The 24,144-nt window shown below is 55.7% G+C and overlaps 1 protein-coding gene across 1 annotated transcript in view; it reads left to right on the top strand.

The window, feature by feature from the left end:
• Nucleotides 1-24,144, top strand: part of LOC130604436 (hydrocephalus-inducing protein-like) — a 54,254-nt gene that overhangs the window by 24,616 nt on the left and 5,494 nt on the right. Inside the window, exons 17-35 of the mRNA XM_057418947.1 lie at nt 1,040-1,192; nt 3,974-4,212; nt 5,741-5,981; nt 7,064-7,207; nt 8,850-8,993; nt 9,776-10,089; nt 12,224-12,263; nt 15,574-15,783; nt 16,670-16,807; nt 17,641-17,818; nt 18,292-18,422; nt 19,136-19,269; nt 20,152-20,288; nt 21,109-21,236; nt 21,324-21,515; nt 21,914-22,063; nt 22,801-23,028; nt 23,191-23,301; nt 23,467-23,625. Coding sequence (XP_057274930.1) covers nt 1,040-1,192; nt 3,974-4,212; nt 5,741-5,981; nt 7,064-7,207; nt 8,850-8,993; nt 9,776-10,089; nt 12,224-12,263; nt 15,574-15,783; nt 16,670-16,807; nt 17,641-17,818; nt 18,292-18,422; nt 19,136-19,269; nt 20,152-20,288; nt 21,109-21,236; nt 21,324-21,515; nt 21,914-22,063; nt 22,801-23,028; nt 23,191-23,301; nt 23,467-23,625 — 3,171 coding nt within the window. The remainder of the gene's footprint in view (nt 1-1,039; nt 1,193-3,973; nt 4,213-5,740; nt 5,982-7,063; nt 7,208-8,849; nt 8,994-9,775; nt 10,090-12,223; nt 12,264-15,573; nt 15,784-16,669; nt 16,808-17,640; nt 17,819-18,291; nt 18,423-19,135; nt 19,270-20,151; nt 20,289-21,108; nt 21,237-21,323; nt 21,516-21,913; nt 22,064-22,800; nt 23,029-23,190; nt 23,302-23,466; nt 23,626-24,144) is intronic.

Genomic DNA, 24,144 nt, shown 5'->3' on the forward strand with positions numbered 1-24,144 from the left:
CTAAACCTGGTAGCTCCAAGCCACATCCAGACTGGCTTTGAACAGTACCAGGGATGGGGCAGCCTGTGCCAGCCATAGCTCCTCTGGGCAATCTGTGCCGGAGCCTCACCACCCCTCACAGGGAAGAACTTCTTCCCGGGATCCCATCTTGATCACACACAACCCCACCCCCCCCGTCAATTTAGAGCCATTCTTCCTTGTTCTGTCCCCACAGGCCCTTATCCAAAGCCCCTCTCCAGGTTTCTTGTTGGCCCCTTTAGGCACTGGAAGCTGCTTTAAGGTCTCCCTAGAGCCTTGCTTTCTTGAGGCTCTACAAGCCTGGTTAAGGCTTGGGGTGTTTGGAGCTGGGGAGATCCAGCCAGACTGAATGAATTCTCATTGGTTTTAGTGACGTGAGAAGGGGGCTTATCAAAAGGATCCCCATTCCTCCTCCACTAGTTTGTGCCCCTTCTGCAGGAAGAAACTTTTGGGTCTCAGGCTGTCAACAGAAAAAATACTGCTGGAATGATGCAATTAATAATGAATGTCTCAATGCAAGAAAGAACTAATCCCAGGAATGCACACAAGCAGAAATGAGAGGCAGCTAGCTTGCATGATCTCTACTGTGCAGAGGAGCTTTGCTTCCAGGCTGTGCTGGTTTTGACAGGAGAAGCTTTCGGAAGGTTGAAGAAGTTGCTGTGCAGTGTGGCCGTGCAGCCGCAGCAGTCAGGGAGGGTGGTTTATGGCGTGATGGAGCAGTAGAAGGAGCAGGCGTAGGCACAGGGTAGAGGAAGGAGAGCTGACAGCGTGGAGGAGGTGTGAAAAGCATGCATGGGAGATGGGGGTTCTGTATCCCCTCATGATGGGATCTTGTGGCTTTCCGATCCGCAGGGATCACTCCAGGTGCCACCTTTGCTCCAGCCTTCCTGTTTCAGCCTCCCAACCCTGAGAGCTTCAAAGAGTCAGAATTCCCCCAGCCTACGAGCACCCTTAGAGCTGTCCAGTCATTGTAGACTTTCCCTGTTGTTTTGTTCTTTTTCCTGCCTGCCTCCTGGAGCAGAAAATCCATTTACTGAGCACTGGCGAAGGACCAGTTGTCCACGTGCACCCAAGTGAGATAAATTTTGGCTGCATCCAAGTTCTACAAGATGCTTCCCGAAGCCTCCACCTCTGCAATCAGTCTGTCATCCCTGCATCCTTCTCAGCAAAGATGGTAAGTGTCGCTGGGGCTGTTTTCCAGTGCAAGTGACTGGCCCATAGCAGCCTGTGACTGAATTCTTTATTTCTGTGCAACATTTCCACATCCCTGAGACGTGTCTTGAGAGAGAAAGCAAGATGTTCCATCCCAGTGGAGCAAGAGAAGCCTGGCTCTGGGGGCAGTTGTAGCTGGGGCACCCGTCAGTAAAGCAGAGTTTGCAGAGATGTTTGAGCAGAAAGGAGCTCATTTCTGCAAGTTCTCCCTTTATTCTGTGGAAGGCGTTTAGCTGTGGGAGTCTTTGTTTTTGGAACTGAGAGGTCTGTCCTCAAGGTGCTTACGGTGAAGTGGGTTTCACACCTCCCTGGGGGTGAAACCAGCTGGGTTGTTGGCCAGAAGTAGACTTGTAAGGTCTGTGTACCTGCAGAGCCTGTGGGCTCTGTAGCGTTGTAGAGCGTGTGGCTGCAGAAGAAGGCTGTTTAATTCCTGGAAGCCGCGTGGTGGAACAGGCTGCGGAGCAGAAGAAGGTTGTGGGATCCTCTGATGGGCTGATGCGGGCGGGAAGGGCTAGTGTGCTGGGGCTGGGGGGTGTTTCCCAGCGGAGGGGAGTCTGTGAGGGGCTTCAGAGGAGGTTTGTTCTGGTGCAGGCTGGGTTGTTGAAGCTGTGGAGCTGCTTCACCCAGGCCTGTCGCTGGGGACTTGGTTGTGTCCGCGCATGGAGCAGGCAGCAGTGTGTGAGAGCAGAGGCTCAGCCCCCTGGGCAAGGAGGAGGGGGCTGAATTTCCCTCCTGCTGCTTTTGCAGCTGTTTGGGGGTTCAAGAGACCCTCAAAGTGGGAGATTCCCAGGCAGGTTTCTTTGTCCGCACCATAAAAATCTGCTTTCCATCTCTGCAAAGAGCAAGCACCCCAGTGCCCTCAGCAGCTGCCTCCTTGAGTGCCCTTTCTGACTTGCTGGTAACCAAAGCACTTGTTACTCTGCTCGTCAGGGGAAAGCAAACATGTCCTATTGTGCTGTGCCTGTTGGCAACTGAATTACAGAGGCTTAGAAGTCTTCAAGACGGCTGTGCTTCTAGAAGCAAGCTGAGAGCTTTTCCCAGAGGAAAAGCAGGGGCAGTTTGGTTATGAAACGTTGTGCGTGGCAACAGCTGGCCAAGCTGTAGCCGTGTCCTGGAGAACCGCGATGGTCAGAGTGGTGTCCCTGACCTCCCCAGCCTGGCAGGGAGGGCAGATGCGATCCTGGAGGGGTGAGCTGTGGACAGGGAACACAAACGGAGACAAGCTCTGCCCCTTGATTCTGTGAAACATCCCCTTGCTGGTGCTCGGGGCAGAGGCTAAACCGCAGTGGTCCCCACGCTTGTGCTGAGGAGATGCTGATGCTGAGGAGCCAGGAGGAGGCCGGTTGGTGGTGGGAGCAGGTAGCCAGCCTCAGGCTCTGATCTCCTCCTCGTGCAGGGCTCGGGGTGCTTTTGGGCTGTTTCCTGGCGCTGGCTGTTTGTGTGGATAAGGAGCAGCTTTGAAATGAAGAACAGAGGGTCCCCCGCCACCAGGAATGCTGAACCACCCAGGACAAGGCTCTGCACCCAGCCGGTGCAGGACGGGGTTTATTTCCCCTTCATGAGCAGCCCTACGAGGCCAGTGGGTCAGCCTGACAAAGTGGGAATGCTGTTGTTAGAGCTATGGCTCTTGCTAGAGCCACGGCTTGATCAAGCGCAGCTGCATTTGTAATGCGGTGTTCTGCTTCCTCTGTCACTTGTGCAAGGCCAGAGTGACCAGATCACTTCAGTGAATCAGCTGTAAGTAGCTTCAAGAGAACTGACTGGTGTCTCCTCAGTCGTCCCTTAGGGCAGCTCTCCATCCCTTCCTCCCTCTCTCCTTCCCTCCCTCCCTCTATCCGTCAGCTGCGCACTGGTGTCCATTGTAAGCAGACTGTGGAAGCTTTTGTTCATGATGGACGTCTGTGCTGGGATAAGATTCTGACTGTTGTGGTGAAGTTCTGAAGTGATGGATCCCAACCCTTACTGGTTCCTCAGGAACTCTGATGTCCAATAGTATAAGAAGCTCCTACGGGGTCAGAAATAGCCACTGCCTTTGTGCATCGAATGCATGCAGCTGTGGCATCGTTTCCCGGCACACTCAAGGATAAGCAAGTAGCAGAGATGTTATCAGAGGTTGGGTATTTGTCTGGAAAGTGGGGGGATTTTGTAGCGTGGTTCCAAGAGATTTCTTGTCTGTGGGACACAGGCTGGATTGGGGGCAGGCAAGCTGACCTAGAAAGCCAAGAGAAAGTGTCTCGGCAGAGCCTTGTGGCCCTGGCAGGTCTCCTGTTCAGCACTGCGCTGTGCTGCCCCTTGGAGCCAGAGCAGATGCTGACTGAAAACTGAAAGAATGAGGGCAGGCTGCAAATCCTCCTCCCCTGACACGGGCTGTTGGCCTGGCTGGGACAGCAGGGCTGTGCCGGGTCACCCCAGGGAGTTGAAGGTCTGGCTCCGTCGAGACGCCCATCCTCACTCCTCAGGAATAGTTTCTGGGGTACAATTTTCTGGCGGGCTTGTTGCCAAGCTTTGATAAATGAGCTTTGTGAGGGAGCAGACTCGCAGATTCACCTTTGGAGCAGTGCTCTCAGGGCTCCTTTCCAAGCGAGCTGCCCTGTGTCAGCATGAACCCGAGAAGTCGTACGTGAATGTCAGTGGAATCTTCCCAGCCACTGGCTTGGTGTGACCGTGTTGTCTGGGCAGCCCTTGGCTGGTGGCAGCCAGGTCCGTGGTTTGCATCCTAAATGAGTGTTTGGTTGTCTTGCAGGCTGGCGAAAACGCGTGGTGGAGTATTGGACCCAGTCAAGGAGTGATCCCTGCCAAGGCCGAGGTGTCTGTGGTTGTCACTGCGAATTTGGATGACACGGAGCAATTCAAGGACGAGGTGGTGCTGTTCATTGAGAACAGTCATGCCTGCGTCATCCCCGTCCAGGCTGTTGGCGTTGGCACCACGATTGTCGTTGACAAACCCTTTGGCCCGGAGCTCAAGCTGGGCCCCTGCTTCAGGTAGGGAATCTCTCGGCTCCCACTTCCCCATGGGCTCAGCAAGGAGGAGTTCTGCTGCAGTCCCTCAAGCTTCTTCAGTGCTCAAGGTCCTGGCTCTGCTTCCCTGAAGCCACAGGGGTTCCTTTAGAAACATTTGATGGCCATCTGAAAGTCGTTAGGTACTCTGAAAAGCCACCCAGCTGCAGACCAGTTGCTAAATTGTTGCTGCTAAATTATATCTTTAGTCCTAATCCATTTATTTCCTCACTTTATGGAAGAAAGATTTGGAGGAAAAGAGCAGGTCCTGGAAGCCTCCAGCTGGGAAATGCTGCCTTGCAAGTGTAACCAGGTTTCTCTTTGCAGTGATATTGCTTGCTTTCCCATTCGCTCTGGAGTATCATCTCAGAGCAGCAGCAAGCCTGGGCAGTAGCTTGTTAGCAGCTCCTCGACTGAATGAATGGTGCTGGTTTATTTCTACCTCTGCCGGGGAGCCCTGGAGGAGCAGCAGAATTTCTTTGCCCTGTGTCACTCCCCAGTTGGCTCCTCTACCGCACTCCGTGCCCGGTTGCTCTTTATTAGGCGTGGTGGCTCTTTCCTGGTTTCTCCTGCCTGCTTTGCGAGGCACGGGCAAGCGAGGGTGGGTGCAGGACCAGCCCTGGAAGGGGAAGGAAGTGTGGAAGTCTGCTGAGGTGGAGTGGGATGAACAAAGAGTCTGACTTGAAATCGCTGAGCTGGCAGGAGAGGATTCACTGGTCCCAACGTGTGTGTCTGAAAGCAGGCATGTTCTTAAAGACGGGAGGAAAAAAGTGCTGTTTGCCTTGTGTTGGAGACCTCCTCAGGCAAGAAGAACCGTCTTCTTGGGGTGCCTCTTCCTTTCTCTGGCTGCAGAGGGGGTCCGTGGTGCTCCGATACCTGAATTCTTGGGGCAGAAAGAGCAGGTTAATCCTACCTTAAGCACTTGGGACAGATTTGGAGAGGTAAAATAGGCAGCCACGAGCCGTCCACGTAAGCAGGGCCATTGCAGGGAGGTTGGTGCTTGTCCGGAGTTTGCTGCGCTCAGTGTGGTTGCACAGGGTGGCTGCACAAGGGAGGGGACAGCGTCCATGTGATTCACGTCTTCTGCCGCCCTTCATGCCTTTGCCTGCGGGCTGAGTTTGGAGCTGTTGCCATTGCTGTCGGCTGCCCCCAGAGGGTGGTACGCTGGGGGCAATGAGGGTTGGATGCTCCCTAAGAGACGCCTCAGAGGCATGAACAACAGGTGCCAAGGGGAAGGTGGAATGGCAGCGAGTTCCTGCCCCCACTTGCATCTGGGGCAGGCTGTGTACGAAGCTCTTCCTTGCTGGCTGCAAGCAGAGCAGCTGGTGGATGGTGACAAACCTAGGGGCAGCCAAGGTCTGCCTTTTGGTGAAGCTTTACGCTCGGTCAGCCTTCTTGGAGGTGGTTTTGTTGCCGAGTGTGCAATCAGGTCGTGCCCTCAGGGTGCTGACGCTGGGTGACCCCTGGCAAATAGCAGCTCCCCTGCCATTTTGTGTTTCTGCTTCTCGTCTAGCCTGGATCCCTGCTGTTACCGCTTCAAGATGACAAACAAAGGACAACGCACCCATCTGCTCTATTGGACCACAGAAGGTGGCACCACACTTGAGCAGCGCAAGCATCTCCCTCCCGTCAGGAACACCAAGGGCAAGGTTTCCTCCTGCGGCCCCGTGTTTAAGCTTCAGCCGCTGAGGACGGAGCTGATGCCTGGCCAGACAGCGGAGATGGTGCTGGAAGGCTCCTGCAGCACCCCCCAGGTGAGTTCCGTCCGCATCAGGGCATTTCTGCAGCCCCTTGACATTTGCTCCTAGAGTTTGAGAGGTGTTTTAAAGGATTGCCTCAGTGGTAGCTTGAGGAAGACTTGATTTCTCAGCTGGTTGACTCCGACGGGACTGTCCCTGTGCAGTCCTGAGCCCGTAAGGCTTTGCTGAAGGGGGAAGAAGGTACCGGAAAGGGAATGAAGTGGTCAGGCCACTGGTGAGGGTGTCCTACCTGGAAAGCCAAATGGGCATCTGTGAGCTCAGCCGTGGCTACCTGGCTCCTGCAGTCCAAGCCAAGACCCTGGGACTGGGTTTTCCACCTTCCCTGGGTCTTGAGAACTTCACACTCTTGAGGTTGGTTAGAAGCCCAAGACCCTGCGTTGCACGTGCAGCACAGGTGATTCTGAAGTGTGTAGGCTCTGAGGAGGAGTTGGGTTGTGGTGGTGTGTCAGAGGGAAGGGAGAGGAATAAAGGGAGGAATGTGGGGAAGTGAAACCATGAGGAATGAGGAAAAGTCTTGGATGTAAGGGCATCCAGCTTAAGGAAAGGGTTTTCATGCCCAGTGGAAGACGTCTGTTTCCTGGGGAGGTTTGGTTTAAAGCCAGCTCTCGGAGGACACAGTACATCCTAGGAAGGCAGGCTGGCTGTTTGGGGTTTTCCCACGGATCCTTTCCACTAAACTTCCAAGGGAGGATTTGCTGGCATTGATCCTTCTATCACCTGTTTCCCTTCATACCGTCTGGTTTGGTTTTTTGAATGAGTTCCTAGAGCTCTCAGTAAGCATTTTGCTTGTCAGTGGGACAAATCAAACCAATAATCATTTGTGGCAGGGATTCTTGTGACAGCTGTAGGCAGCACAAGACTCCCGAGGGCCTTTTGTGGCGGTTGGGTTGTAACATCAGGGACATGTGAGTGCAGAAGGAAGAGGATGCAGCATCTAAAGAAGAGAGAGCTCCTGAGGAGACCAATGGCTGTAACTTCCTGCAGTAATGGGGTCTGTGGGTGGGTGGCTCACAGCTGCAGTATGTTTTCTGGACACCCTGATAACACCCCCTGGGTGCCGTGTGACTCGCATGCAGGTGGTGAAGGAGAAGCTGCTGTGTCACGCCATCGTGGGCAAGGAGGGAGTGAAGAATCTGATCATGCAGGTGGACGTCACGTGCGAGTTCATTGCTCCCGCCCTGCAAATATCCAGCAGAGAAATCCCTTTCCGGGTGGAGAAGGTGAGTCTCTGGATTGCATGCTGGCACTGACTGGTGTGGCTGGGGTGTGCCTGTGTCCAAAGGAGGAAGCTCAACAGCTTCTCCAAGTCCACAGAGCTTTGGCTGTTGATTTAAGCCAGGCCAAGCTTTTGTCATGAATGGCGAGCTCGTTCTTTCACCCCTCTGGGGCTGGGGACAGTCTCCACGGCTCTATTCTGCCCTTCTTGATGTGGAGAGGGAATTGAGCTGCTGAGCCAAGGGCACGGGCCGAGGTGTGGGAGCCGTGAGAGCAGCGTGGGCTTTGGAAGAGCCACCTCGTGTGCTGGGGCTGCAGGTGGAGAGCAGATCCCTGCTCACTCTCCCTGAGCTGGTGGTGAAAGGAGTGAGGATGCTGCTAGAGATGAGGCTGTTCTCTAACTTCACCCAGGTAAAACTGAGATTGCAGCTGCTCTGCCGAGGGGGAGCATGGCCCCTTCTCGAGAGACACCAGTGTCTGTACTCAGGGTTTTGAGGATCTTCCAAGGCGTGGTGATGTCTGAGCAGCGATCGTGTAGGGAAGCTGAGAAAACCTGCCATTCCTGTCAACTCCTCAAGCTGATGAGGAAAAACTGGCGTCTCTTGTGCCTCTTTGCCTTCCCTGCTGTCGCTGTGGATGCTGCCTCTTTGCCTTTCCCAAGCCTCACCTTCTTCAAAGGACCCACGGGTGCCCTTCAGCTGCAGTGACGAGAGCACCAGTGCAAAGTGTGTGCCCTTTAGTGTCTGGATCCCGACTCCTGCATCATCTTTCCCCCTCGTGCCAGGTGTCTGAAAAAGAGCAGATAGCTCTTGATTTAGTTTCTGTGGTTTCAGGTCTCTCCTCCGGTTCCCAGGCTTCCGGAGAAGCCCAGATCCTGCGAGCAGGCAGTTCACATCTAATCAGAAGCTTTTCAGCTCCCCCTGCTGTCTGCCTGGGGTCTGCTTGATGCCACATGCTCCCATGTATTGAGTGCTACGACACTGCAGGAGTTGGATGTCAATACATCCAGGATTAGTTTCCCAACCACTGTCTAGGTTAGCTAAACCCTGCCGGAAGCCCGGAGCAATGCACGGACAGGAGGAAAAGGCTTCGGCTGGGCTTAGCTTTGAGACTGCAACATCTTGTCACTGGAGCAGGGGCAGCAGGTTGCGGCCAGACTGTTGAGGTTTGGAGCTGTCTGCGTGTGCCCGTAATTGTTCAAAGCTGACCTCGGGCTGCTGCAGGCTCTCCGCTGCAGGCCTTGTCTCCTGTGAGCAGCGTCACTGCTTTACGGGCCTGGCAGAGCTGATAAGGTGGTAAGAAAGTACTGTATGTGAGTGGAAATGGCCTTGTGCCTGTGTGTCCTCTCTGCCCAGGAGAGGACACGCAAGTGGAGCCAGACTGGGTTCACTTTCTGGTTTGGATCTTGCTGAAGCAGCTGCCTCCTCTGGGGGCCTGCTCCTTCATCTGTAGGCGAGCCTGTTTGCCTGTCCCCTGGGGGATGCTGTGGGTTCTAAACATGAAAGCGTCTGATACAGTTGGAGGACAAACTTTCCAGAGGGGTAGAAACCAATCAAAAGAGTAAATAGAGATGGATGCGCTTTTGGGGTTGGGGAGGAAGTCCATGGCCGCTTCAAGGTCCTTTTTTCTTGTTTCCTGTTTCTGTAGCACCCCAGTGATGTCCTGACTCTTCAGTACAAGCCTCTCTCTTTAAAGAACATCTGCTGCCTGCCCCTCACTGTGGTCCTTGCCTTAGAGCAGCCCTTCTCCATCTGCGGTGCGGACCAGCAGCCTCTCCCTGCAGATGCTCAGGTGAGCAGCCCTGGACCTTCTTGCTGCTGAGCTTTGAAGAGGGATGAACGTGGTGGTGTGTCTCTGTTGGGAGGTCTTCCAGCAGGGAAGTGTGTTCTGTAGAGTCTGCAGTAAACCGGGCCGAGCTAAATCAGATGTAAAATGAGCTGCTGAAGGAAACAGAATGCCATCTGAATCGGGAGGAGACCTCCTGGCTTGAAGAGAGGAGGAGGAGGGAGCAGGTCTGGGCAAGCTGTAGGAAAGGTGCCTCCTGGAAAGCATGCCAGCTCTCTAGCAGCCATCCTCAGATAACGTGGGGAGCAGCTTGCTGTCTTTGAGGGCAGCCCTGCTTTTGGGAAGGCTGAGGTAGGCTTCTCCAGCTGCTGTCTGGCTCCTGCCCTGGTGTTTGCGGAAGGTGCTGGGCATGGGCTCTGTGAGGCACGTGTTGTCATAGGTCCAGCCACCGTTTCTGTGCCTGCCAGTGATCAGCGCCTGCATGGGTGAGGCTGCAAAGCCACTGTGCTTGTGCTGCAGGATGAAGGAGTTCCTCCAGAGTCAGGGCGGAGGCCTGGATGCCAGAGTGCTGCTTTGGTTGTGTTTAGCACGTGGCTTCTGGGGATCCAGAATTGAGGAGACCAGTGTGGATTTCCTCTTGTATCGGTGCAGAGCACAGAAGCGTGAGCCTCAGCTAGCTTCAGACAGAAGTGTGGTGCTTGGTCAGACGCTGTGAAGAAAACGGAGGATGAAGCGAGAAGCTCATGTTGGGGTCACACGTGGAACATTTTCTCTTCATCTCCTTGCAGCCCACGAAGCTGAGGAGAGGGGAGGAACTTCAACTCTGCATCGCATTTAACCCTGCTTACGAGGAGGACTTGCTTATCCGGGCAGCAGAGAAGGCTCTGAAGATCAGGTTCCTGGAGCATCCTCATGAAGAGCAGGTCACTGTTCGGGGAGAAGTCTACTTCCCGAATCTCCAGCTCCAGACCACGGCCCTGGACTTTGGCTGCATCTTGAATGACACCAAGGATGTGCGTTACATGGAGATGAGCAACTGCAGCCCGCTGGTTGTCCAGTACCACTGGTCATTCCTGAAGGACAGCCAGGTGAACCCAGTGAGGTATGTGCACCTTTCCCTCTCCTGGAAGCTCTTCTTCCTGATGTCCTGTTTGTGGTTTGCAAAGGCCGAGGCCGTTTGCCTGATCTGCCAAATTGTTTTCAACCTTGCCTTGAGGAAATCCCACCTCTCAGCTGTGCTCAGCCAAGGTGCTCAGGGAATAGGTGATCTGCGCCAGTTTGATGCTGGGAAGGCTGATGTAGAAAGCTGCTTTCTCAGAGCTTCTGGGCCTGAGGCAAACAGCCCCTCGAAGCGAGTGTTCATCTGTTGAACTGCACGTCACATTCACAGAAGAGCTATTTAGAGTTTTAGAGAGGAATGGCAGGTTCTGCTGTGGCTTTAGGTCCAGCTGTAGATGCTGGAGGGAGCCCTTGTATGGACATCCCTGGGGAGGAGGACCATCCAGTGGTGGTCTGTGGTTTCCAAGCCCAAGAGCAATCTTGTAGTGGTGCTGAAGCCCATCTAGAAGCACATTCCTAGTGGTCCTCCTGCTGTGGCTTCTCTGCATGGTACAAAAGTCTGGTGTAGGCAGTTTGAAGGACAGTAGCAAACGGTTTTCTGTAATGCCCTAGGAAAGCCAGCAAAGTTCACCGTGGCGCACTGCAGTGCTGCTATTCCAAACAAGAGAGCTGATCAAGAAGCAGTTGTGTGAAGGGAATTGGGATCTGACTCGCAGGAGGTGACCTCGTGGGAACTGGCGATGAGCTGTGGCTACTAGGAGGGCTTGGGGGAGATGAGCAGGGCACTGGGGTGGCCCATTCTCAGCTGAGTCTTCCCAAGTAACACCAAGTCTTTAGTGGGGCCCTGCTTGATGCACGACACCTTCAAGAGCAGACCCTAAAATGCAGAGGCAAGTCTGAAAAAGCAGCTGGAGGGAGGTGAGCAGGGCTGTCAGCTCTGCTGGGAGCCCCCTGCCCTCTCCCGTAACTTAGATCAGTGGTGGGTGCTGAGTGGTTGCGTTGTTGGCAGCAGAGGGTGCTGAGCACCTCGGCAGGACACGGCCTCTGTCCTGCCCCTGCCGAGGGGTGTCCACCTCTCCAGAGGGTTTGCACAGCCCCTTGGCTGCTCCTTAGTGCTGTGGACGTGACGAGAGCTCCTCTGCTGCTCTGCATGGTCCTTAAGCAGTGTTGTGACCCCTCTGGGGCGCTCAGCAGACACCGTGGGATGCTCTGTGCCAGAGCTGGAAACGAAGATGGTCTCCAAGGTGCTCATTAGGAGCCTGCAGACGGGCAGCGTGTCAGATGTTATTTCTGGTCCACACTAAGCACTGTTGGTATTCTAAATTATCAGCTCTAACTCAGTCTGACATGGAGGGAATCAAACATCAGGTCTCATGAAGGTGAGATCAAAGATTGGGACTTTCCCTACCTCGAACCTTGCTGGAGCTGGTCATCAGAGACTCCCAGGATCAGTCACGCACATTTATTTTGGTCCGGAGAGAAAAATGCTGTTTCTCTGCCTCAACAAGACTTTGTGTGCTTACATTTTTATCCTTCTAATTGTCCAACCCCTTCTTTCCTCCCTACTCTTTGGTCATTGCTGCTACCTGGGGCAGAGTGATCACCTGAGCAAGACAATCCGACGGTTGCTGTGTGGTTGGACATAGGCAGCGTACACCAACCTGTGCCCCTTCTCTGACTTCTGAGCCATGAATCTCTCATGGTTACTCTTGTTCTAGACCCACGTGGTTAGAGACACCCTAACCCTCACCCCTTGGACCTCTGAGAGCTCAAAGCTGAGCTAAGCCTTTGCACCAAGCTGTTTCCTCCCGTGCCAGAATGGATCTTCAGAATCACGCAGCAGGAGAGAGCAGATGTGGAGTCAAGCAGTGGCCAGCTGCCTGCACCACTGCTCTAGCAGTGTCAACGCGAAGCGTCGACCTGCTCCATCCCGGTTTTGGAGCTCATTACTGAGCTCACACCACTGATGCCCACCCAGGGGCCCCATCCTGCCGAGGAGCTGCTGTGCAGACTTCCCTCCCTCCCTCCCTCCCTCCCTCCCTCCCTCCCTCCCTCCCTCCCTCCCTCCCTCCCTCCCTCCCTCCCTCCCTCCCTCCCTCCCTCCCTCCCTCCCCTCCCTCCCTTCCTCCCTCCCTCCCACTGCAAGGTCCCTGAGCAAAGTTCTGTTCTTTTTGCAGGTTCCTGGAGACAGAGCCCCTCGCCTTGGGTGTGGAGGAGGTAAGTGGCAGTGTGTCTCACTTCCACGTTTCCTGTGTAGCAAGCAGTTACGTACTGCCACTGTCACTGCGGTCCTGGGTGCTGCTCCCAGAGTGGCCTCATGTCCTAAGAAGCTGTCCTGGGTTCAGCAGTAGCAGTCATTTTTCTCCTTCTTGGTAGCTGGTGCAGTGCGGTGTTTTGGCTTTTGGCCTGGGAACAGAGCTGATAGCGATGTTTTGGTTTGGCCAAGGACTTTGTGAGCCTCGTGCTCTGCCAGGGAGGAGGGGAGGCCGGGGGGAGGCAGAGACAGGACACCTGACCCAAACTGACCAAAGAGGTATTCCATACCACAGCACATCATGCCCAGGATGTAAGTGGGAGTTAGCCAGAAGGGCTGGGAGACTGCAGGGTTGGAAGAGGTATCGGTCGCAGCTTGGTCGGGCTGGGGGGGTGGCAAGTTATCGGTTGGCTGGTGGTGAGGTGTTGTATTCTCTTCCCTTGTTATTTTCCTTTATCATTATTATCATTGGTGGTAGCAGTAGTGATTTGTGTTATACCTTAGTTCCTAAACTGTTCTTATCTCAACCCGTGGGAGTTGCATTCTTTTTGCCTCTCCTCTCCGTCCCTCCGGGGGCAGGGGGAGGGAGAGAAGGGGGGGAGTGAGTGAACGAGTTACCTGACTGGGTTTAAACCACGACAATTGTTTTTGGCGCCCAACGTGGGGCACGAGGGGTTGAGATAACGACAGATCTGATCGGATTAATAGTCATCTGTCACAATGCTGATTTATTGGCTCTCAGAGTTGTTCTTGTTGATCTCACAGCTTCAGAATGCAGTACATTACTTAGAGCCGGTATTTGCTGTGTTAGTGTTTATCAAGTGTGGGGCCTGGGCTAAGGTTCTTGTCTCACTGTGCTTTATGGCAATGGCTTGTAATACGGGCGGGCTCCAGCAGCAGGGCGGGACGGACGTGGCCGTGGACTTGTACGTGCCCGTCCCGCTGCTCTTCACCGGCCTGGCCCTCGCCCTCGCCTCCATCTTCGTGAGGCCGCGGGGAGCCGAGGGGGAGCGGCCCCGGGAGCCGGCGGCTGCTGAAGCGGCCCGGGAGAGCGGCTCCTGGGACCAAACGGCGGCGGGAGCGGGGCCGGAGGCCGCGAGGGGACGGCTGCGGGTGGAGGAGGTTGGGGCGGTCGAGGAGCGGAAGGAGGCGGCTGCTGAGCAGCGGGAAAAGGCGGCGGCGGCGGAGCCGAGCCCCGCGGAGGAGCCCAGCCCCGCGGAGGCGCCCGCGGCCGAGCCCAGGCCCGCGGCGGAGCCCAGCCCCGCGGCCGAGCCCAGGCCCGCGGAGGAGCCCAGCCCTGCGACGGCCGAGAGCATTCCCCGGCAGCCGCCCGCAGAGCCCCAGGAGGGTGCAGGAGACCACGCAGCATTTCCCAGCAAGGCAGAGGAGGAAGAGCTGGACTCAGGAAAAGAGAAGCTGGCGGTGGGAGAGCCGGCAAGCCCAGCAGCTGCACCAGCCCCAGTGACAAGTGCAGCAGCATCGTTTGAGAGTTCTGAAGGTTTTGAATGGCCTTTGGGTATCCTTGGGACCTGCCTGCTGATTGTGATGGGGATTAGTATGTTGGCACACACACAGACTGTCTTCTACCCACCACCATTTTGTCTGATCTCAAAAGTTAAGCAGAGTGAGGTTTGGGTCTTGTCTGGGGTTAGACGACGATGCAGGGGGACCAAGAGATTTTCCCCAAGGCTGGACAGTCATGAGTGGCAGGGTGTGTGGGACAGTATGGGCAAGTATCTAGTCCACTGGGCCCCTCCAGTGCTTTGGAAGCATCGGAGGTGGAAGGCAGCCGTATGGAGTCCCCAGCAACAAGCTGCAGAAACTGCTGAAGGGGACAGTGAATTATTTTGAGCCTGGTGGGCCCATGGCACTTCAGGCCATCAGGGCAGAGATGCAACATAGAGATGGACTCATGATCGAGGGGTGGACTTAGCAATGGACACTATTGCCCAGGTTATTCACAAGTGTGAACACTGCACACAGTCTCTCCTGCTCTGAAAGACTGTTAAAAGAGATGGAGCCTGGCATCATGGACCAGATGGACGCAGCAGCTTTATAGCTACTGGTCCATGCACTTAGATAAGAGTGATGGTATATTGAAAATGTGGGATCTGAGCATGACGTGGATGGTATGGGATAAGGGGTGGATAATGTCCTGGGTTCAGCAGTAGCAGTCATTTTTCTCCTTCTTGGTAGCTGGTGCAGTGCGGTGTTTTGGCTTTCGGCCTGGGAACAGAGCTGATAGCGATGTTTTGGTTTGGCCAAGGACTTTGTGAGCCTCGTGCTCTGCCAGGGAGGAGGGGAGGCCGGGGGGAGGCAGAGACAGGACACCTGACCCAAACTGACCAAAGAGGTATTCCATACCACAGCACATCATGCCCAGGATGTAAGTGGGAGTTAGCCGGAAGGGCTGGGAGACTGCAGGGTTGGAGGAGGTATCGGTCGCAGCTTGGTCGGGCTGGGGGGGTGGCAAGTTATCGGTTGGCTGGTGGTGAGGTGTTGTATTCTCTTCCCTTGTTATTTTCCTTTATCATTATTATCATTGGTGGTAGCAGTAGTGATTTGTGTTATACCTTAGTTCCTAAACTGTTCTTATCTCAACCCGTGGGAGTTGCATTCTTTTTGCCTCTCCTCTCCGTCCCTCCAGGGGCAGGGGGAGGGAAAGAAGTGGGGGAGTGAGTGAACGAGTTACCTGACTGGGTTTAAACCACAACACAAGCACATGGCTGGTCACTGGAGAGGCCACATGGGAGGTGCACAGTCAAGAGCACTCCTTGTGCGGCACCTATGGAGTCCATTCTCCATCTTGGTCCTGATCAGGTGGTGGGTAGGAAATTCCTGCAGCAGCATTTGCTGCAGCATCTGGAGAGAGCAGGATGTGAATCAGAGCCAGGGAAAAGCACCAGGAGTGCGAGGAGCTGGGCTGGATCCTGCCCCCGGGCTCTCAGCTCCCAGTCTCGTGTTCTTGTGAGGGCAGGAAAAGGTGTTTTTGAAGGCAAATTCTGCAGCAGAGAGCATTTCTTGCTGCCAGGAGACACCAGAAATGAATGTAGCGTAGCACTCCTGCATTAATTAGGAGTGTGGGAGAAGGTTTTCCCCATGGTCTCTTACCCCGTTGGTAAGTGGAATGGCTGCAGGGTGAGATGAGGCTGATGTTGCCGGTGTTTGAGGAAGAGGCCCCTGCAGCCCCGTCTGTCCTTTGGGCCAAGCCGAGGCTGCTCTTCTGCATCAATTGCCGTGCTCCACGTGTGGATCTCTCCTCCCTGCCTGCAGGTTTTCGATATCCTGCCGCTGCACGGTGAGCTGCAGCCGGGCCAGAGCCAGCGTGTCACCTTCTCCTTCTTCGGCCACGCCAACACCGTCACCCAGGTCACGGCGCTGTGCAGGGTGGAGGGAGGCCCGAGCTATGAGGTGGCTCTGCGTGGGGAGGCCTCGCGCATCAGCTACCTCCTGGACACCACCGAGATCGACTGCGGGCTGCAGGTACCGCACGCTGCTCTTGTCAGAGCTCCTTGTCTCCACCCATGACCGGTGGGTTGCTGCCCACCCGGGGCGAGGGCTCTCCCCCCTTCCCAGCTGCTTTGCTGGCTCTGTGGCTTGGAAGTCCAACATTTGGGTGATACCTCCAAGCTGGTGTTTAATGGCCATCTCCAGCCCAGCCCAGCCCAGCCCAAAGCTGGGAATCCCTCCTCTTGGAGGTAAGTAACGCTGCCTCCTGGGGCAGGCAGGATCCCAGTGGTGATCTCCAGAGGGACGTGTCCCTCAGACATCCATCCGCTGATCTGCTCCTAAAGCCAGAGGTCCAAGGAGGTGCTCTCTCTTTTAATGCTCCTGATTCATGAAGCAAGGAGGCAGCTGACTTGGGCTTCCAGTCGCTGTAGCTGCAGAGAATGTCCCAGAATAGCCCCCACTGTACGTCTTTCCAGTTACGACCCCCACAGCTGTTTCCAGCTGTTGGCCCTGTGCGCGTTGCCCTGTCTCCCTCCCTTTCGGCTTGTGTTGTGCCCGCAAATACTTGCGTGCAGGTGCCTTTTCTCCTGAAGTGCTTCAATGCCTCCTCCTGTGTTTCAGCTCGCTGTTGGGTGACACCTTCAAGTGCAGAGGGCTTGTGTCCCCTACTTGGTTTGTTTCTGATCTTTCCACGGTTGTTATCGCACCTCTGCCACAAATAGCTGTTCCCGTGCAGGGCTCAGAGGTACCCTGTGGCCGCGGGTTGCCCAGGTTAACGCAGAGAGCCCAGTGCCCATCTCTCCTGTGCGCTGCCTGCTTCTGGGCTGTGCTCCTTTGCTTTCAACGCAATGGAAGAGGAATGACATTCTCAGCAGCAGACGTGTGCCTGTAACTTCCTGCTCTTCTGTCCTCTCCTCAGGTGTTTAACAAAGTCACGGAAGCAGCGGTGACCCTGCAGAACAGCGGGAAGCTGGGATTTGCCTTTGTGGTGCTGAGCCCCGGCACAGGCACTGCAGCCAGCCCTCTGCCTGGCGTGCCCCTGGTCGTGCCTAGCACGGTGAGTAGCACAAGGGCTTCAGCCGGCCTGTGTCAGGCTGCCCAGGAGAGAGTTCTGGGGGAAAACAGGGGGAATGAAGACACAAGCCCCGTCCAAAACCAGCCAGGAGAGACAGGGCTGTGAGCGATTGCTGCAGATGCAGAGGAGGTCCATCGAGCCCAATCCTAATGGAGCCGCTGAGTGGCCTTGGCCGCCGCTGGCTCTGCTGTCCTACAGCAACCACCAGTGGGAGGCACGAGTGCTCCGGGAGCTCTTTGGAGCTGAGTGCTGAGCTCCTGGGTTGTGCCATCACTGGAGCATCACTCCATTCCAGCTTGTCGTCCTGCCTGGGTGTCTCAGAGCTGGAGCAGTGTTCCTGCCTTGGTGCCCTTTTACAACGGGAAGAGGAAGCCAAAGGGCCAAGTGGCTTCCACCTTCCTCAGCGCCTGTGCGTCTGAGGGATGAGACGCTGATGTCCTGTCCTGCAAGCTGCTGCCAGGAGCTGCTGGCCCTGCTGGAAGCACAGGCCCTTCGCTGCTCTTCCAGAGCAGCTGGTGCAAAGCTTTGGTTTGTTGTGCCTGGCTCTGGCTAGCAGAGGGTAAACCCTGTCAGCAGAAGAGCTGTGCTCATGCTGAGCAGAGGGCAGCCTTGCGAGGCCTCTGAAAGACATACTGCATCTTGGTGTAGGAGACTGGGGCGTTTGGATCCAAGAAAGCTGGAGGTAGTGATGTCTGATATCAGTTTCCTTATGTATGAGAACCTGTCTTGCCTTCTCAGCGTGTCTGTCATGTGAGCCATCCCCCCACTGAATCCTCTTTGGTACACTCCCTCCCTCCCTCTTCTGTGCCCTGCAGGGTTACGCTGAACCTGGCAAGCAGCAAGTGCTCAAAGTCTATTACCTGCCAGGAGTGCCTGGAGTCTTCTGCAGGGCTTTCCAGATCCAAGTGGGTCACCTGGAGCCAGAGAAAATCACGCTGAAAGGAGAAGGGACCTTTCCCAGGATCCACTTGGACCTGCCCAGGAACATCAAAGGTGAGCACTGCCTGTGTGCTCGCCAGGAAGGTGCCCTGGCTTTCCCTCGTGCCATATGCCCATAGGGCAGCTCACAGGCACTTCCAGCAGGCCTGGAGGTTTCAGGGCTGTCAGGCAAACTCAGCCCTCTGGTTGCTTCCTTAGTCTCTGGCAGACAAGCCCATGTGGGCTTTGCCGCAGGAACCATCCTGCACAGCTTGCCAGAGGTCTGGGAAGATGATGGCTGGGCAGAAAAGCTTGGGAAAGCTGTAAGAGAGGCCGGCAGGGATTTTGACAGGGTTGGGTTTGCATCCCGTTTGGTGGCTGAGATGCACCTGTGTGGCGAGAAAGACGGGTGGGGGTGAGAAGCAGCAGGATCTCCTTTCCCTGCATTGCTGGAGCAGTTTGTGTCCGGGTGTCGGGGGAACGGGGCTTCTCGTCTTGCGTGGGATTTGTGCTGCCCCACTGCTATTGGTGGTGTTCTGCGCTTTCAGGCAATGCCAAATATGAGAAGATCCTCCAAAAGGCCAAAGAAAAGGTGGACAAAGGCAGACAGAGAGAGGAGGCCATTGCTCTGGGGGAGGCTGTGGCAGGCGAGCCCCGCATGGACGACTCGGGCACCGTGGTGAGTAGAGCTGCTGCCCTGTCCCGCACGTGCCACCCTGCTGCGTGTCACTGGAGCCCCTGCGCCCCACGGCACCTGCCCAGGGCCCTGCTGGCACTGGGGGCCTCCCTGCACAGCCCTGGCAACGGACTGTGTCAGCTCAGCGTGCCCCGTGGGCTGCCCGCCTCTGGGAGTTGTCCCCAGCTCCTGACTACCCCAGGGAGATGCTAAAGGCTGTGCTCAAGCAGTTGGGTTTATGGGGCTCTGAAGGACACACAGGTCGGTGCAGGGGGGTTTGTTGCTCACCGGCCAAGCCCTGCCAGGTTTACTGAGCGTAAAGCGGCAGCCTGAATGCCCCCTGAGGCTGTGCTGTGTTCTGTCATCTCCAAGAGGCTCCAGCTCTCTCATGGTTCCCTTTGCAGGAGAGCTTTTGTGCAAGCTGCTTTGGCACTGACTGGAGGCAGGGCCATACTTGGAGCTTTGGAAGGTTTCTGGCTTGCCTGTCCGTCTGTCCAGATCAGCTTTGATAAGTGGGCAGGCAGAGGTGCTTGAGTTCATTTCTTTGGAGATACGATCCTGCCTGAGAGAGCAGGGAGTGTCACAGACACTGAGCAGTGAGACAGAATGACTCCGTCACCCCTCTCAACAAGAGCAGGGTGGGATCCTGCACGTGAGACAAGCTTGTGCCTTGGGAAGGACCTCTGCTAACCAGCCCCTGTGTTTACTTTCCTCAGTGGGATGCTGAGCTGCAGATGCAGATGGAGGAGATGCTTATTGAGGAGCATGCCTTGGAGCAGCAGAAAGCTCTCACGTCCCGTCCTGCGGAGGACACTGCCTTTCACCAGCGTGTACATCGGAGGCTTCTCAAGTTAGTAGGGACTCCTGTGGCCTGTCTCCAGGGGCCCCGAGGGTAACAGCCAGCAGTGCAGCCCTGCTCCTGAGAGCTCTTGTGTCTCAGAGCTGGAAATAGCTGAAGACTTGAGAAAGGGCCTGATGCTGGGAGCTACGATGTGCTCCCTGTGGGCAGCTCGGTGTTCTCACTTGCACAGTGCTACCCTGAGCTCTGGAGGTGCTCCACTCCCCACAGTTGCTGGGTTCTGTTCTCAGAGCTGAGGGGGTGCAGAGCAGCAAGCCCTTCCAGACAGCACAGGCACCGCCCCAGCTGACCAGCTCCGAAAGGGGCATCTCAAAGCTGGCGTCGTTGCACCAAGAGGGGTCTGTGCTAAGCAGGAAGAGCAGGGAATGGTCCAGATCCCTTATGTGCTTTTCCAAGTGGGATTGCCTGCAAAAAGACCCTCTCAGCAGTCTTGTAAGCGTTGGTTACTGCATGCGATAGTGTCAGGTGCTGCTTTGGGGACAGATGTGGTTGCAGAGCAGTGGAGGTATCCTCTGCAAGGAAATCCTATGACAAGGTCCTGAAGCAGTTTCAGGCTTGGGCCGAACACCCGTTTAGTGGTTTCACTGAGACCAGTGGAGATGCAGTGCACTTCTCTGCAATGGCTTTTCACAGCATAGGAACTGTGTCCAGTACCCACTTGAAACTCAGCCGAAGATCCCACTGGTGGCTGATAAATCCTAGGCCCTGCACTCCCCATGATTTAGCCAAGTCTTATTACTGGGTGCTCAGGCCTTGGGTTTCCTGAGCTTGGGTTGAGCTTTCACAGCAGTGAATACGCAATTATCCACTCCGTTTGCTTCTCCACCCCACGCCATGCTGGGCTTTACTGAGTGTTCTTACTCCTCCTTTCAGAGCTGAGCTGCCCGAATACGTCCTGGACCTTGGCTATGTTGTTCCCGGTGACATCCACACACGCATCGTGAAGGTCACCAACACCGGGCACTTCCCTGCATCTTTCCATGTTGATGGATATGTCCTAGATAACACAGGTAACCAGTGGTGGAGAGGCTTCACGGGGGCTTGAAGGAGCTGTCTCTGACACATCAGCTGAAGCCATTGGACATGGGGAGATTTGCGTACTTCCTTGGATAGCTTTTTCCTCCTTAGTGCCCCCCTGCTGGGTGCCCTGTTAAGAGCCTGAGTTGTGGCGATCAGTGCCCAGAGACCTGGTCTGCGTGTGGCTGCCCTAAAAACTCATTGCAGGGGCCAGAAGGGCTGATGCCCTCGACCGCCTCTCGGCCTCTTCTGAGTTTCTTTGTGCACTCTGAGGGTTTATGTTGCAAGGAGAAGGCCCCTCTGTGGTTCGGAAGTGCTTTGCTTAGAGTTCATAGTGCTCAGCCTTTCCTGAAGGGATCCCCCATCTTCTGTGGGATCTTCTGCTGTATCGAAACAGGCTTCCCAAAGAGGCCTTGAGGTAAGGCTGCAGCTCCGTCACGTGGTGACTGCTGTCTCTGAGGGGTGGTCAGGCATCTCTCCTAAGCCGCTGTCCAGGGAACAGCAGAGCATTCGGTATCTTAGTTGGAAATTCTCCTTTGGAGAGGTCTGTGCATCCTTCCCTGAGATGCCCGCTGAAGAAATTGCTGGAGCTCCTCAACCAATGTGGTTCATTTCTACCACGCAACCCCTGGGTTCTGGCTGTGAAAATCCTTTTGCTTTGGGCAGTGACAAGGGGAGAAGAGCAGCTTCTCTGGAGGTGCAAAGGAGTCTTTCACGGAGCTGCCAGCCAGGACAGCCCTGTGGCCTTACCGTGCTTCTGATGTTGCTTCCTGTTGCTTGTGTATCTCAGCTGCTTTATTTTCCTGTGTTCAGGCTTCAGCGTGTGCCTGGACCGTGTGAAGCGCCTGCCCTCCTGTGAGAGCAAGACATTTGAAGTGTGCTTCGACCCACAAAGTGCCAGCCGGCCTCTGGGAAAGGTGGATGTGCTCCTGCCCATCAAGGTACTCCAGCTTCTGGGGCAGGCAGCAGGTTGGGCACAGCAGCGAGTGTCAGCCGGGCTCTCAACTGGATGCTCTGTCCTTCTCTAGGTCAGAGGAGGCCCCACATCGCAGGTCCGCCTCCGTGCCATCGTGGCTGAGCCGTCCCTCAGCCTCTCCAGGGACAGGCTGGAGTTCTCCGCTGTCCAGTGTGGGCAGTGCCAGGAAGAAACCATCCAGCTCCACAACACGTTCCAGGTCCCCTGTCAATGGTCCATCAGCGTGAATGAGCCTGTTAAGGAGGTAAAGCGCAGACAAGGTGTAACACGCAGCTTCTCGGGTGGGTTGTCTTTGCCTCTCTTGCCTTTCCTGCCCCTCTGGCTGCCTGAGCACTTGGGCTGCAGCTGGCTTGAGGGAGCTTTTGAGGGTACAGAGCAAGGCTGGTTCACCTGGGCCTGTTGACTAGCTGATGCTTCACTTGCCTGCCATCTTCACCCATTCCTCCTCCTCCTCTGAGGACACTGCCTCCCCATCTACCTGCCCTGCCAACACGTTTGCCCTCCAGTTCTAGGCAGTGGTGACCACGTCTGGGTGGGATGAGGGTGCTCCCTGCACCGTGCCAGCATGTCGAAGCACTGCAGGAGCCGAGGCTCTGTCCTCCCAGACCAAGGAGACCTCACGCGAGTGGTTTCTGTGCACAGGTGAACAAACATCTGCCGGCGAGCGAGCATCAGAAGCTGCTCGAGGAGATGAAGTCTGCGCCCTGTGGCTTCGAGGTGCTGCCGTCAGCTGGAACGCTCGCTCCAGGACAGCAGTGCCATGTCCAAGTCCGTTTTTCACCCACGGAAGAGGTGAGATTGGAGGGTGTCACCCCCAGGAGGTGTGGCAGGGCAGTGTGGTAAGGGGAGGCCAGCAGAGGGAGCGGGGGATGAGCTCTGCCTCCACATGGAGCTTTCTGCCAGCCCTGTGCCCACCGTGCCTCAGTTTCCCCTGCACATTCCCACGCAGTTCGGGAGTCACCTTAAATGATGGAGCATTGCCAAAGGCAGTTTGCATGTGGGCACCGTGACTTGGAAACTGGCAGCGTGTGACAGGATGGACGCAAGTGCTTCCATGGCAGGGGACAGTCCCAGGGATCTTTGAATTGCTCGTGGAGATTTCACCGTCTCGTGTCTGGCTTTGACCAGAGCCGAGCACTGAGCAGAGAAGACGATCCTTATTTGTGTCCAGTGAGAGCGCAGCTGCCTCTTTCACACAACTGATGTTTGCCTGGTGCTGCAGTGCCAAGACTGTGTCTGAGAAAGCAGACCTTTCTGATGAGCGTTGCGCTCCCCCATGACTAGGTGAAAACCTCTGACAGCGCATTTTAGATCCACCTGGTAGCCAACTCTCCAGTTACAGTCCACAGCAGGACTCACCGCAGTTACTCAGAGCCATGCAGATGCTGTAGCCCCTGCTCTAAGTAAATACCTCTTTTGGGTTCAGCTTAGAGGTGCTGACAAGACCCCTGAGCCTGGGGCGACTGTTGACTTGGAGGCGCTGTCACCTGGGGCTTCACGGAGGAGCTTTCTGTGCTGCTTCTTTGCAGAAGTGCTACCGGGGCGAGCTGCACATCCAGATTTGCCAGAGCAGCCAACGCCTCCAGGTGCCGGTCTTGGGACGTGGTCTGGAGCCACGGCTGGAGTTCAGCCCCGCGGAGCTCGAGCTGGGACCGCTGCTGCCACAGAGCCATGGGGAAGAGGGGACAGTGGTGGTGAAGACCCCCTGTGAGGTTTACTCGCTGGAGTTTGACCAGCAGCGCCTTGCTGAGGAGCAGGTGAGAGGGAAGGTCTGTGCACACTCCTGTAGATTCCCAGCGCTCCAGCATTCCCAGGCTTGTGCCAGGGAGACGGGGGGATGGCTTGGCTGGGGAGTCTGTTCACGTAGTGAGGGTCAAGAAACTCATCCTGTCTATGGTTTCTCTTCCCTCTCTGCGCAGCTCCTACGGACACCGCAAGGTGACAACAGCCACAACAGCTTGTTGCTGCCTCCCTGTGCCCCGGCCGGGAAGCTGACCGGTGAGGCCCAAGGAAGGGGCATAAAAGTGAAGGTGAGATGAAATCTAAACGCTAAAACTCCAGGTGGCAAGCAGCATGTTTTACTCATTTCCTCATCTCTTCCCCAGCCTACCATGGTTTGGGTTTCTGCCAGGAGAGTGGCAGAAAACCTTTTCTCCTTCTTTCCTTTTGCTTGATATCGGTCCCTGCCGCCTCAGGTTGACGTTGTGGATCCACCGGGAAAGGTGGTGAAGCTAGGAAACGTCTGCATTGGGCAGACGGTGAAGAAGATCGTCACCATAGCCAACAAGAGTGCAGCCCCTCTGGCCTTTCAGCTCAGAGTCACATCCACCGCGCCAGAGTTGCAGGAAGCTGGGGTAAGGCCCTTTCCTTCTCCGCAGAGCACTTTGGTGTGCCTGCAGGGGGCGATGAGGCGCTGTGGGTGGGAGCTAGTAGCCAATGAGAACTGTGGGCTGCCCTGGCTGCCTGTGCCTGCCCTGTCCTCCCTGCTGGCACTGCTCTGCCAGCAGATGCTTGCAGTGTGAATGCTTCAGCTGAGCTGGGTGCCAGGAGACCCGGAGAGCCAGAAGGGAGAAGGCGGCACAATTCCTCTAAGCTGTTTTAGACACATACATCAGGATGCAGCCATGTATTTTAGGTGTGGAAAGGTGAGGGAGGTGAATCTTGCAAGAGGGAGATTTACAGCTCTGTTTGAACTTCCCTGAAAGCTTTAGAAGACAGAGCTGAGCTCAGCGTGACCAGGTGGACACGTGGCAGAAACACCTTTGGTATTAGCTAGGAATGCCTAGGAGGGAATGAGTGGGAGTGGGGCAGTGTTGGTGGGGACAGAAGAGGAATTGGAAGCCTCTTCCGTGAGTCTGATGAGGGAGGCTCCA

Source organism: Pezoporus wallicus, unplaced genomic scaffold (genome assembly GCF_028554395.1).
Source record: "Pezoporus wallicus isolate ANWC-B61680 ecotype Strahan unplaced genomic scaffold, APGP_CSIRO_Pwel_v1 contig_9850, whole genome shotgun sequence".
In the NCBI taxonomy this organism is placed as follows: domain Eukaryota; kingdom Metazoa; phylum Chordata; class Aves; order Psittaciformes; family Psittacidae; genus Pezoporus; species Pezoporus wallicus.